Genomic DNA, 13,420 nt, shown 5'->3' with positions numbered 1-13,420 from the left:
ATTGTCTTCTCTGTGATACACTGTCTTCCCCATAACCCACACACACACCATGTTTACTGATTATAATACCCTTCACCCCTCCTGTTTTGTAACTGCTAGTTACTTGGAGTCTGTGAGTCTGCTGCTCTTTTGTTCCTTCAGTTGTGAATTGTGATTATACTCCACAAATGAGGAAATGTCTTTCTCTGACCTCTTTCACTGAGCATAATACCCTCTAGTTCCATCCATGTTGCAAATGGTAGGATTTGTTTCTTATGGCTGAATAGTATTTCATTGTGTATATGTACCACTTGTTTATCCATTCATCTACTGATGAACACTTAGGTTGTTTCCATTTCTTGGCTATTGTAAATAGTGCTGCGATAAACATATGTCTTTTTCAAACTGGGCTGCTGCATTCTTAGGGTAAATTCCTAGAAGTGGAATTTCTGGGTCAAATGGTATTTCTATTTTTAGTTTTTTGAGGAACCTCCATACTGCTTTCCACAAAGGTTGAACTAATTTACATTCCCACTAGCAGTGTAAGAGGGTTCCCCTTTTCTCCACATCCTCACCAACATTTGTTGTTGTTTGTCTTTTCAATGTTGACCATCCTAACTGGTGTGAGGTGGTATCTCAGTGTAGTTTTAATTTGCATTTCTCTAATGATTAGCGATGTGGAGCATCTTTTCATGTGCCTGTTGGCTACCTGAATTTCTTCTTTGGAGAAATGTCTGTTCAGATCCTCTGCCGATGTTTTAATTGGGTTATTTGCATTTTGTTTGTTGAGGTGCATCAGTTCTTTGTATATTTTGGATGTCAACCCCTTATTGGATATGTCATTTATGAATATATTCTCCCATACTGTAGGATGCCTTTTTGTTCTAGTGATGGTGTCCTTTGCTGTACACAAGCTTTTCAGCTTGATACAGTCCCACTTGTTCACTTTTGCTTTTGTTTCCCTTGCCCAGGGAGATATGTTCATGAAGAAGTTGCTCATGTTTATATTCAAAAGGTTTTTGCCTATGTTTTCTTCTAAGAGTTCTATGGTTTCATGACTTATATGCAGGTCTTTGATCCATTTTGAGCTTACTTTTGTGTATGGGGTTAGACAACAATCCAATTTCATTCTCTTACATGTAGCTGTCCAGTTTTGCCAACACCAGTTGTTGAAGAGGCTGTCGTTTCCTCATTGTATGTCCATGGCTTTTTTTTTTTTTATGGTATCATTAATCTACAATTACATGAGGAACATTATGTTTACTAGATTCCCCCATCACCAAGTCCTCCACATACCCCATTACAGTCACTGTCCATCAGCATAGTAAGATGCTGTAGAATCACTACTTGTTTTCTCTGTGTTGTACAGCCCTCCCCATGCCACCCCACATTATACATGCTAATCATAATGCCCCCTTTCTCCCCCCACCACTCCCCTTATCCCTCCCTTCCTTCCCATCCTCCCCAGTTCCTTTCCCTTTGAACTGTTAGTCCATTCTTGGGTTCTGTGAATCTGCTGCTGTTTTACTCCTTCAGTTTTTTCTTTGTTCTTATACTCCACAGATGTTCATGGCTTTTGTATCATATATTAATTGATATATGCTTGGGTTTATATCTGGGCTCTCTTAATCTGTTCCATTGGTCTATGGGTCTGTTCTTGTGCCAGTACAAAATTGATTTGATTACTGTGGCTTTCTAGTAGAGCTTGAAGTTTGGGAGCATAATCCCCCCCAGCTTTATTATTCCTTCTCAGGATTGCTTTGGCTCTTAGGGGTCTTTCGTAGTCCCATATGAATTTGAGAAGTCTTTGCTCTAGTTTGTTGAAGAATGCTGTTGGTATTTTGATAGGGATTGCATTGAATCTGTAGATTGCTTTACGAAGGATGGCCATTTTGACAATATTAGTAATTCCTTCTATCCATGAGCACGGAATGTGTTTCCACTTATTGGTATCTTAATTTCTCTCATGAGTGTCTTGTAGTTTTCAGGGTATAGGTCTTTTATTTCCTTGGTTAGTTTTATTCCTAGGTATTTTATTCTTTTTGATGCAATTGTGAATGGAATTGTTTTCCTGACAACTGTTTCTGCTAGTTCATCATTAGTGTATAGAAATGTAACATATTTGTAGTTCAGCACAGAGAGACAAGTAGTGATTCTACAGCATCTTCTATGCTGATGGACAATGACTGTAATACAGGGGTATGTGGTGGGGACTTGATAATGGGGGGTATTTGGTGACCACAATGTGGCTCATGTAACTGTATATTAATGATACCAAAAGAAAAAGAAATGCAACAGATGTCTGTGTCGTAATTTTGTATCCTGCAACTTTGCTGAACTCAGATATTAGATCTGAAAGTTTGGAGTGGATTCTTTAGGATTTTTTTATGTATAATACCATGTCATCTGCAAACAGTGACAGTTTAACTTCTTCCTTAGCAATCTGGATGCCTTTCATTTCTATGTGTTGTCTCATTGCTGTGGCTAGGACCTCCAGTATTATGTTGAATAGAAGTGGGTAACGTCGGCATCCTTGTCTTGTTCCCGATCTTAAAGGAAAAGTTTTCAGCCTCTCACTGTTAGGTATGGTGTTGGCTGTGGGTTTGTCATATATGGCCTTTATTATGTTGAGATACTTGCCCTCTATACCTGTTTTGTTGAGAGTTTTTATCATGAATGGATGTTGAATTCTTTCGAATGCGTTTTCAGCATCTATGGAGATTATCATGTGGTTTTTGTCCTTTTTGTTGATGTGGTGGATGATGTTGGTGGGTTTTCTAATATTATACCATCCTTGCATCCCTGGAATAAATCCTGGATGGTCTTTTTGATGTATTTTTGAATTCAGTTTGCTAATATTTTGTTGAGTATTTTTGCATCTGTGTTCATTCAGGCATATTGGTGTGTAATTTTCTTTTTTTGTGGTGTCTTTCTGGTTTTAGTATTAGAGTGATGCTCATCTCATAGAATGAGTTTGGAAGTATTCCCTCCTCTTCTGCTTTTTGGAGAACTTTAAGGAGGGTGGGTATTAGGTCTTCACTAAATGTTTGGTAAAATTCAGTGGTGAAGCCATCTGGACCAGACATTATGTTCTTAGGTAGTTTTTGTTCTTAGGTAGTTTTTAAATTACCAATTCAATTTTGTTGCTGGTAATTGTTGTGTTCAGATTTTCTGTTTCTTCCTGGGTCAGCTTTGGAAGGTTGTATTTTTCTAGAAAGTTGTCTATTTCTTCTAGGTTATCCAGTTTGTTAGCATATAATTTTTCATATTATTATCTAATAATTCTTTGTATTTCTGTGGTGTTGGTGGTGATTTTTCCTTTCTCATTTCTGATTCTGGTTTTGTGTGTAGACTCTCTTTCTTGGTTAGTCTGGCTAGGGGTTTATACATTTTGTTAAATTTTCTCAAAGAACCAGCTCCTGCTTTCATTGATTCTTTCTATTTTATTCTTCTTGATTTTATTTATTTCTGCTGTAATCTTCATTATATCTCTCCTTCTACTGACTTTGGGCTTCATTTGTTGTTCTTTTTCTAGTTTTGTTAATTGTGAGTATAGACTGTTCATATGTGATTGTTCTTCTTTCCTGAGATAGGTCTGTATTGCAATATACTTCCCTCTTAACATTGCCTTTGTTGCGTCCCACAGATTTTGTAGTGTTGAATTATTGTCGTTTGTCTCCCTGTATTGCTTCATGTCTGTTTTTATTTGGTCATTGATCCACTGACTTATAAGGAGCATGTTGGTAAGCCTCCATGTGTTTGTGGACTCTTTCATTTTCTTTGTGTAATATATTTATAGTTTCATACCTTTATGGTCTCAGAAGCTGGTTGGTACAGTTTGAATCTTTTTTATTTTACTGAGGGTCTTTTTGTGGCCTAATGTATGATTTATTCTTGAAAATGTTCCATGTGCACTGGAGAAGAATGTGTATCCTGCTACTTTTGGGTGGAGAGTTCTGTAATCTGTTAGGTCCATCTGTTCTCTTGTGTTGTTCAGTGCCTCTGTGCCTTATTTTCTGTCTGGTGGATCTGTCCTTTGGAGTGAGTGGAGTGTTGAAGTCTCCTAGAATGGATGCATTGCATTCTATTTTCCCTTTTAATTCTGTTAGTAGTTGTTTCACATATGTGGGTGCTCCTGTGTTGGGTGCATAAATATTTATAATGCTTATGTCCTCTTGTTGGATTGACCCCTTTATCATTATGTAATGTCCTTCTTTGTCTGTTGTGACTTTGTTTTGAAGTCTATTTTGTCTGATACAAGTACTGCAACTCGTGCTTTTTTCTCCCTATTATTTGCATGAATTATCTTTTTCCATCCCTTCACTTTTAATCTGTGTATGTCTTTGGGTTTAAAGTGAGTCTCTTGTAGGCAGTATATAGATGGGTCTCGTTTTTTTATCCATTCAGTTCCTGTATCTTTTGATTGGTGCATTCAGACCGTTTACATTCAGGGTGATTATCTATAGGTATGTAGTTATTGCCTTTGCAGGCATCAGATGTGGTTACCAAAGGTTGATGGGTAACTTCCTTACCATCTAACAGTCTAATTTAACTCAGTGTGTTACTACAAACACAATGTAAAGGGTTTTTTTCCCACTCCTTTTTCTTCCTCCTCCATTCTTTGTGTACTAGGTATCATATTCTGTACTCTCTGTCTATTCCTTGACTGACTTTGGGGGTTGTTGAATTGATTTTGCATTTGCTCAGTAATCAAGTGTTCTGCTTTCATTACTGTGGTTTCATTTCCTCTTGTGACAGCTCTTTAGCCTTAGGAACACTTCCATCTATAGCATTCCCTCCAAAATACACTGTAGAGGTGGTTTGTGGGAGGTAAATTCTCTCAGCTTTTGCTTATCTGGAAATTGTTTAATTCCTCCTTCAAATTTAAATGGTAATCTTACCAGGTAGAGTATTCTTGTTTTGAGGCCCTTCTTCATTGCATTAAATAATATCATGTCATTCCCTTTTGGCCGGTAAGGTTTCTGCTGAGAAGTCTGATGATAGCCTGATGGGTTTTCCTTTGTATGTGATCTTTTTGCTCTCTCTGGCTGCCTTTAAAAGTTTGTCCTTATCCTTGATCTTTGCCATTTTAATAATTATATGTCTTGGTATTGTCTTCTTTGGGTCCCTTGTCTTGGGATATCTGTGCACCTCCAGGAGATTGAGGAATTTTTCAGCAATTACACCCTCAAAGACACTTTCTATTCCTTTTTGTCTCTTCTTCTTCTGGTACCCCATAATACGAATATGGTTCCGTTTTAACTGGTCACACGGTTCAATATTCTTTCATTCCTAGAGATCCTTTTTTCTGTCTGTGCCTCAGCATCTTTGTATTATTCTTCTCTAATTTCTATTCCTTTTACTGTCTTTTCTACTTCATCTAATCTGCTTTTAAATCCCTCCATTGTATGTTTCATTTCTGATATTTTTTCCTTAATGATCAAATCTCACTCCTGAATTCTTCCCTGAATTCTTAAATATTTTTCTGTAGCTCCAGGAGCATGTTTATGATTTTTATTTTGAAATCTCTGTCAGGAAGATTGATGAGTTTTGTTTCACTTGGCCCTTTTTCTGATGTTTGTGGAATTTTGGTTTTAACCAGCTTCCTTTGACATTTCATATTTCTATGTGGTGCTCTCTTGTGCCCAGAAGCTCTACTCTCTGGAGCTGCTCCGCCCCATATGCCATGTTGGGGGTGACGGGAGCGGCGCTGGTGCCTGGGGATTGTTAAGAACTGTTTCCTCCTTCCCAGCTGCTGTGCCTATCTCCACTACCAGAACCAGTGGGTTGAGTGTATAGGTGTAAGCCTCTATGCTTTGTGTTTGTGGCTGCTTAGGTGGGGCCTCCCTATGGCTAGCCTGATGCCAGGGAACTGGCAGCTAGGGTGGGGGAAGGGCTTGTGTCCCCACCAGATCACAGCTTTGGTCCATTACCCTGTTCTGTGAGGTCTGTTGTTTTCTCCAGGTGTATGCAGTCTGGCGCAGCCTTTCCTGTTGCTCTTTCAGGCTTAGTTGTATTAACTATATTTTCCTAATATATGTGGTTTTGGGAGTGATGTCTGTCTCACCTCTAGTGCCGCCATCTTTGATCCTTCTCTCTTATTGGTTTTTAATATAGACACAGTTGTGTAACCAGCACCATCATTTAAGGACATTTTCATCACCCAAAAAGAAACCCTGTAGGTCTTAAGTCTGCTCTGCTAACCTTGTGTGGCTCCCTCTCTGTGGCAAGTTGCATTTTTTTCTTCTGTCCACTATAGCTTCATAGCCTCAATGCCCAGAATTTTACTTTCATGTTCTCAGTCCCAGTAAGCTGTATTTCTGTCATAATGTTTTCTTCATTTCTGATAACCCTTGAAGCAATCCTCAGCCCTGCTAATCTGCTTCCCTGTGCTTTTCAAGTTTTTGTTAGTTCTCTGGTTATATTAAATAATTTTGAGGGATTTGCTTTTACTCTTTTTCCCATAAGACTTATTTTTAGTGTGCAATTTTGCAGAATTCAAGGTTTTCTTAAAAAACATCATGTTAATGGCAAAAATACCTGTTACAAGTATATGGCTTTCTTAGTGAAATACCCTCATTTCTAAACAGATATGGTCTCTGGTTTTGGAGTGATGAAATAGAACCAAGACCATGGATGGCAGTACTAAACTACATTTAGAATAAAGTTTATCCCAGATCCTGATAAAAGCCATTTGAGTGTGCTGATGAAAAATTCAGGTCTTGGGGTCCTATCTTATATACTGTGAATCAGAATCTTTTTGAGGGTCCTTGAAATCTGTAGTTTTTAATTACTGGGGTTTGAGAGCTACTGCTGAATTTTATTCAGTCATAGCTATTATCTGCTTGTATTAGTTTGGAAAGCAGTTTAGAGAAGAATGTCCTTGAGATCTTCCATTTAGTATTATAGATAAGCCTTAGCTGCTCCTTCCAGTTTTTGTAGAGGGCATTCAGACTTAATTTCTAAGTCTGAGAATCTGGTAGTGGATTGTAGTTGTCATGTTGTGATTAAGGATTTTGCCCCTGAGGTGAGTGAAAACTGTTGTTTCATATTGAAAAGCTGGTTGCATTTCCCAGCCTTTTTTGATCATAAAGAATTGTATATACTTGCCATTTTCCCTTTAATATCCAAGTACCCTTCTCAGGACAGTCTAATTATTTAAAGCCCATTTCTTGCTGAGTCAGATGTGGTTTTACTGCGGTTTTTTTTTTGCCCTGTTTCCCAGAATACTCTCTTAGGTTTCCATATTTCTCAGACCCTTACCACTCTTAAGATCTAGCTTCTGGAGTTTTAGAGGATGCCAAGTAGAGATTATTCTGCCTTTTAAATATGGAAGATTCTGTGGAAAGTTCAGTATCTTGCAATGTTCTGTTACATTAACTACTTGAATTGACACTGTCTGATCCAGAAGTGAACAGACTTTTTGTTAAAAGGCCAGATAATACATATTTTACTTCTGGAGGCCACATAGTTTTGTGACAGTTGAGAGAACAGATGTAGCTGTAGATGATTGACTGCACCTGTGTTCTGATGAAAACTTACTAATAAAAACACTCATCCAGCAGGTTGTATTTCCCAACCCTTGGATTGTAGTCTGATACTAGCATCCAGTCATGTTGTTACTTCTCCATTTCTGCCTTTGGTTAAGCACTGGATGGGAGAACTTGTTCACCCTTTAGGTCCTTCAAATTGCAGGCATAAACATAGAACTCCATTGTTCACCCCATCAAAAAAAGAAAAATCATTTTCAAGGGTTATTTTTCTTTGAAAAATTTTTCTTGAAATTTTAGAATCATCAGTTCTCATTTTAATTTCTTAAGCTTGGTTTAAATATGTATCATTTTAAATCAGTTTTATTCCACTTATCCACCAATGCTACTTTTCTCAAGGAGATATTTTCCTTAAAATAGTGAGCCTTTTTCTTAGTAATGTACAAAGAGCATAAAGGGCCTTGAATCATACAAACAGCTTTTGCTTCCATTACTTTGTTGGGCCAAACATCATCCATGAGACTGTCACCAGCTTGTGTATTTTGTGCACTTGAGTAGTCACTGAATTTAGCATTAAAATTCTGAGTTAAAGTTTCATGCTTGGTTCTGCTCTTTGTAGGCAAACCAGTATGTTACCATTTGCAAATCACTTGTTCTTTCTCTCAGCCTTAGACTCTACTACCAGTTAAAAAAAAAAACTTGTGTTCTTATCATAATATAAATTCTTTGTGGGGTAGGATATAAAAATTCATGTGAGTTTGTAAGATAAAATAGATTTCAAAGATGTTTTTTGTTATAGCACTTTCTGTGTAGGTATGGCTCTTGAAAATCATAACCACCATCATCACAACACTGATCCTGGGGAGAGAGTGTGTAATCACGATTATATGTCTGTGTATTACCTGAGTTTGGAAAGAACTGTGTGGAGAAATTAAAAGGCTCATATGAGATATACCCCCAAAATGCTTTAGAAGATAATATGAATTGTAGCTTTTCTTAGATGCTTATGAGAATTTTAACTTCTTGTAGTCACGTTATTCAGGGGGCAAATCTATCCTGCTTTCAGTCCTTAAGTGCATCCTTCTGGCTGGAATCTAAAAATCTATTGCCTACCTTACCATACCATTCTTGCTTTTTTTTTTTTAATTGAAGAATAGTTGACATACAATTTGATAATAGTTTCAGGTGTACACGGTAGTGATTCAGTAATTGAATACATTACAAAGTGCTCACCACGGTAAGTGTAGTTACCATCTGTCACCATACAAAAATTATTACAATATTTTTGACTGTTCTCTGTGTTGTGCTTTTCATCCCCATGACTTAATTTATAATTGAAAGTTTGTGCTTCTTTATCCACTTCACATCATTTACCCATCCCATTTTCCCATTGCAACCATCAGTTCTCTGTATTTATGAATCTCTTGCAATTTTGTTTGTTCATTTGTTTTGGTTTTTTAGATTCCACATAAAAGTGAAGTCATATGTTTGTCTTTCTCTGTCTTTTTTCACTTGGCATAATACCCTTGAGGTCCATCCATGTTGTTGCAAATGGCAAGGTTTCATATTTTTTATGGCTGAGTAGTAGTCTATTCTGTGTGTGTAATATTCTACCTTTATTCATTCATCTGTCAGTGGATACTAGTCTGCCTCCATATCTTAGCTATTGTAAATACTACTGCAATAAACATAGAAATGCATATATCTTTCTGAATTAGTGTTTTTGTTTTCTTTGGTTAAATACCCAGAATAACTGGGTCTTATTTTGAGGAACCGCCAAACTGTTTTTCCATAGTGGCTACACCATTTTACATTCCCACCAACAGTGCATGTAAAGTAAAAGGTTTCTTTTTCTCCACATCGTCACCAACATGTGTTACCTCTTTTTGTTACTAGCCCTTCTAACTGATGTGAGGTGTGATATCTTACTGTGGTTTTGATTCACATTTCCCTGGTTTGTGAATAAGCATTTTTCCAGAGAAAACCTCCAGATGGCTGTAGACATGAGAAAAGATGCTCAAATACCGCTAATTATCAAGGAAATGTAAATCAATCCCATGGTTTTTATAAAACCCCTTTTACTTAGTTTTTGAATCCATTTAAGAATCTGTTTAGTTATTTACCAAAATATCTGTATCTTAGTCTTGTTTCTCTGTTCCTGAAGTTTTCAGCGGTTACTTTTGCTAAGTGATCTAAATAAATGTATTTCATGCAATGTGGAATTGGTTCCTACTCAAAAAGCTCCTGTGTCTGCAAATGGCTTTTCTCTTAAGAGATGATTCAGTTTTTTCCTAACTCTTAAGTCTTAGGGTAGTGTATCTTGATGTATATGCTTTTTAATTATTATGTTATGTCCTCTTAAAACACATATACTAGACCTAACAGCTAGTGGACAATGTCTGTCAGGTTGGTGGAAGACATAGCATTTCTTCAGAGATAAGAGCTTAATTGGGTGCTTTTCAGTTTTTGAATTTTCATTGATGTTAAGAACAACACTAAAGTAGGTAAATTCCTGGATCTTAACATCAGTAAACCTTATTCATACCTTAAGTTTATAGAGTACCTATCATGTCTTTTAACAAATCTTTATTGTGATACTTTTATTTTACAGATGTAAACATAGACCATCTTGCTCAAGATTCTTTCAAATAAATGTCAGGGCATCTAACCCAGGCTTCTTAATGGATTATTCTAGGTTCATTTCAGTCAAGAAGATTGGCCTTTTTTCTGTTGCTGTCAACATGCTTATGGAAATTTCCATAGATACCTCAATTCTGCTAGTAGTATATGAATATGGTATTCTAGTAGTCCATATTACTAGTTTTGTTTCCTATTTGTTTTCAGCTGTAAACCTGATTTTTTAGAAATTTTTATGAGTTACATCTGAAAAGTATAAATTTCAACAGATAAAAAAATTTACAGACTTGGAGTAGTGATATTTCTTTGTAACTCCGTGTGCTGGGGACCTCACACCCCTTCCAGGTTTGGGATTCTCTAAGAGGACCTCCAGGACCCAATATATAGTCAATATGGCTATGACTTATTACCGTGAAAGGATATGAAACATAATTAGCAAAGGGAAAGGAATACGGAGCAGAATGGAGAAAACCAGGTGCAAGCTTCCAAAAACCTCCCAGTAGAGTTACACAAGATACACTTAAATTCCTCCAGCAGTGAATTGTGATGCCACTTGTGAAATGTCTACCAGGGAAGCTTATTAGAGATTTACTACCCAAGGTTTTTATTGGATTTGGCTTGTTATATAGACACCTCTGCCTAGAACATACCAGAAGTCTGGAAATGCAGGTGTTGAACATAAACCATACTGTCTGCACAAACAGCTTAGGCAAAATGAATAACTCTTGTCAGTTATTGTTGCAGCCACTCTCCTGAAATCCAGGTTCATTTATGCCAGCCAAGAGCCAGCTGTGCAAGCAGGCCTTTCTAAGGATAGCAGTCTTAGGTATACCTTGTTCACTTTCCTGCACACTGATCTTATTTATTCTTCGCTGATTGCCTCTTGAAACGTTTATTAAAGGATTTGTTGCCTGGTATATTTAAAAAAGTTGAGGGTGTTTTATAGAAAGATGTAACATACAGCAAGATCAAATTAAAAACAAGTAGGTGAAACCATCAGGCATCTTAAGGAGCAGCTTTTTGGGAAATTTCCTCTGTTGTACTACTTACCTAGTGTTGGGTACTTAAGTAACTCCTTTGACTTTGTCAGGTCACTAGCTTTATTGGATCTTGGAATCTGCTGCTAGCTTCCCTAATAAGCCGGCCTGTATTCAAGGTTAAATCTTGGTCACTGCCTTTTCTCTTCAGATATTTCATTCTGAGCTCATAATGCTTGTTTATTATATGCAAGGCAAAGTTAGAGTCCCTTACCTTTTCCCTCTAATGGAAGAGATGTCTGGATCTACTTTTGAATTCCTAGTTCAGTGTTAATCTGTTGACCATTTCCTCTTGGAAATCTAAAACCTTACAGTCATCTTCTGTCTGTCCCAATCCACCTTTCTCATCCATTTAGTTTTTCCTGTTAATTGAAATAGTTAATTCTTAACTCATTTCTAAATATAACAACTCTGGTTCTGGCTCTAATTCCTGGACTGCTTGACCATTTAAATTGTTTTTCACATTTGAATTTTTTTGTTCATTATAGTATAGCCTCTATACATTGCCAGCTCAGCAAAACAAAAAAAAAAAGGTTGAATTATGTTACCCTATTGCTGAAAAATATGTGGAATTGAAATACCAACAATTAGACTTTGGTGGTGAACCTTTGTGTATCATTAGTGCTTTTGCAACTCTGGGTTTTTATACATTGGCTTTTCTTAAGACAATAAAAACTGTTATCCCTGATGGCTTAGCCATGTAGATTATTCATGAAACTATGAGTTATTTTTAAGCAATTACTAGAGTTGGTGCTATTATTAGGCAACCTGGTGGTATGTTCTTAACTGAGACTTAGCTTTGAAAATTTGATACTGTTTTAGTTGAAAAATTGGCAAAACTCTTGAAAAGCAAGTTGTGGAAACTAAGACATTGAAAAATTATTACAAGAACATACTGGATGATTGTGACTTATAGTTAATTCTATCTCAGTGGAATTCTTATGCCTTTTTTCTTTATGTTGTTTCTGTCTTTCCCTAATAATTGAATTCTAAAACCATATACAAGTTGCTAAAAATGGTAATAGATGAGGTTTTGCCCATTTAATTATAAATAACATTGTTCATAGGATGTCAGCCATGCAGTGTATGTGCTTTAAGCCACATCTTTAGTAGGCCCACAGATACTTTATATATGAGAAGTATGAATATGTATAGATTTCTGATGCTTATGTAAATTGATGATTTAGGAACGTACAATGGTCTGTAGTATCTTAGAAAGCAGTTTAAATTAAACATGAAATACAACTTACAATTCACTTTGCTTTCTATATTTTTTTAAGGGACCAGTTACTCTCCACAAGAAAATTCACACAATCACAGTGCTCTTCATAGTTCAAATTCACATTCTTCTAATCCAAGCAATAATCCAAGCAAAACTTCAGATGCAGTAAGTATATAGACATGCCCCCCACCTTTTTTTTCAATTTTAAAATTGTAATCACAGTTGACCTTTTCTTAATGTGTATGAACTAATGAGCTAAATTTATTAGTAGAGGTGAGGATAGTCAGAAGGTATCATCTTGGTATTATTTAATCAGCATTCCTGTACAGAGCAGATTTTTACCATGGTAATATCTGAGATTTAAACAACTTTAAATTGTGAAACTTCTATAGTTATTTAAAGTCATTTAACTTGAGCTTGCTCTCTTTCCATAAACTTCTTATAGTTGTATATATTTATTGAGTATCTACTGTGTGTTATACACTCTATCAGACACTGATGGTGTAAAGGTTCCAGCCCTTAAGGCATGAAACCCACTGAGGAATTTTAGGTATTTCTAAAATGAAGTAACTGTTAAAGTAACTTATTAACTCAGTTCGAATTTTTTAAAGTCAAGATTCAAATTAAAGTTCTGATACATTCATTGAGCAAAGATTTACTAAGGTTTCAATTTGCCAAGTACATGCTAGGTTATAGATATATAGAACTAAGAAAATGTGGCCCATCTCAAAGGAACTTTCAGACCTGGTAAAGACCGAAAAGTACATGATTAAAACTATTACATGTTAAAGTTGCTTTGAGAGCACTCAAGGGGGTCACTCCCAACTTGGCTGAGGAGGGTATTAAGTATTAAAGTATAAGCAGTGCTACAAATAAAAATGAGCCAGTCGAAGAGGTCTGAAATTGTGTAGCATTCAAAGGAACAGCACCTACAAAGACACGGTGTGTGAAATAGCATAGTGTTATTTGGAGAATTGCAAGGATTTTGTTAGTGTGGAAGAATGGCAGTAGCTTAGGTTGCAGAGATAAGTGGGGGGCAAGATCACAAAGAATTC

At 36.4% G+C, this 13,420-nt stretch overlaps 1 protein-coding gene across 9 annotated transcripts in view; it reads left to right on the top strand.

Moving 5' to 3' along the window:
• Window positions 1-13,420, top strand: part of WAC (WW domain containing adaptor with coiled-coil) — a 94,850-nt gene that overhangs the window by 33,535 nt on the left and 47,895 nt on the right. For all 9 annotated transcript variants that reach the window (XM_073229015.1, XM_037026691.2, XM_037026695.2 and 6 more), the window contains exon 4: window positions 12,424-12,530. In XM_073229015.1, coding sequence (XP_073085116.1) covers window positions 12,424-12,530 — 107 coding nt within the window. The remainder of the gene's footprint in view (window positions 1-12,423; window positions 12,531-13,420) is intronic.

This window comes from Manis javanica, chromosome 2 (assembly GCF_040802235.1).
Source record: "Manis javanica isolate MJ-LG chromosome 2, MJ_LKY, whole genome shotgun sequence".
Lineage (NCBI taxonomy): Eukaryota > Metazoa > Chordata > Mammalia > Pholidota > Manidae > Manis > Manis javanica.
The sequence above is the reverse complement of the archived record's forward strand: the minus strand, read 5'-3'. Positions and strand labels throughout refer to the sequence as shown.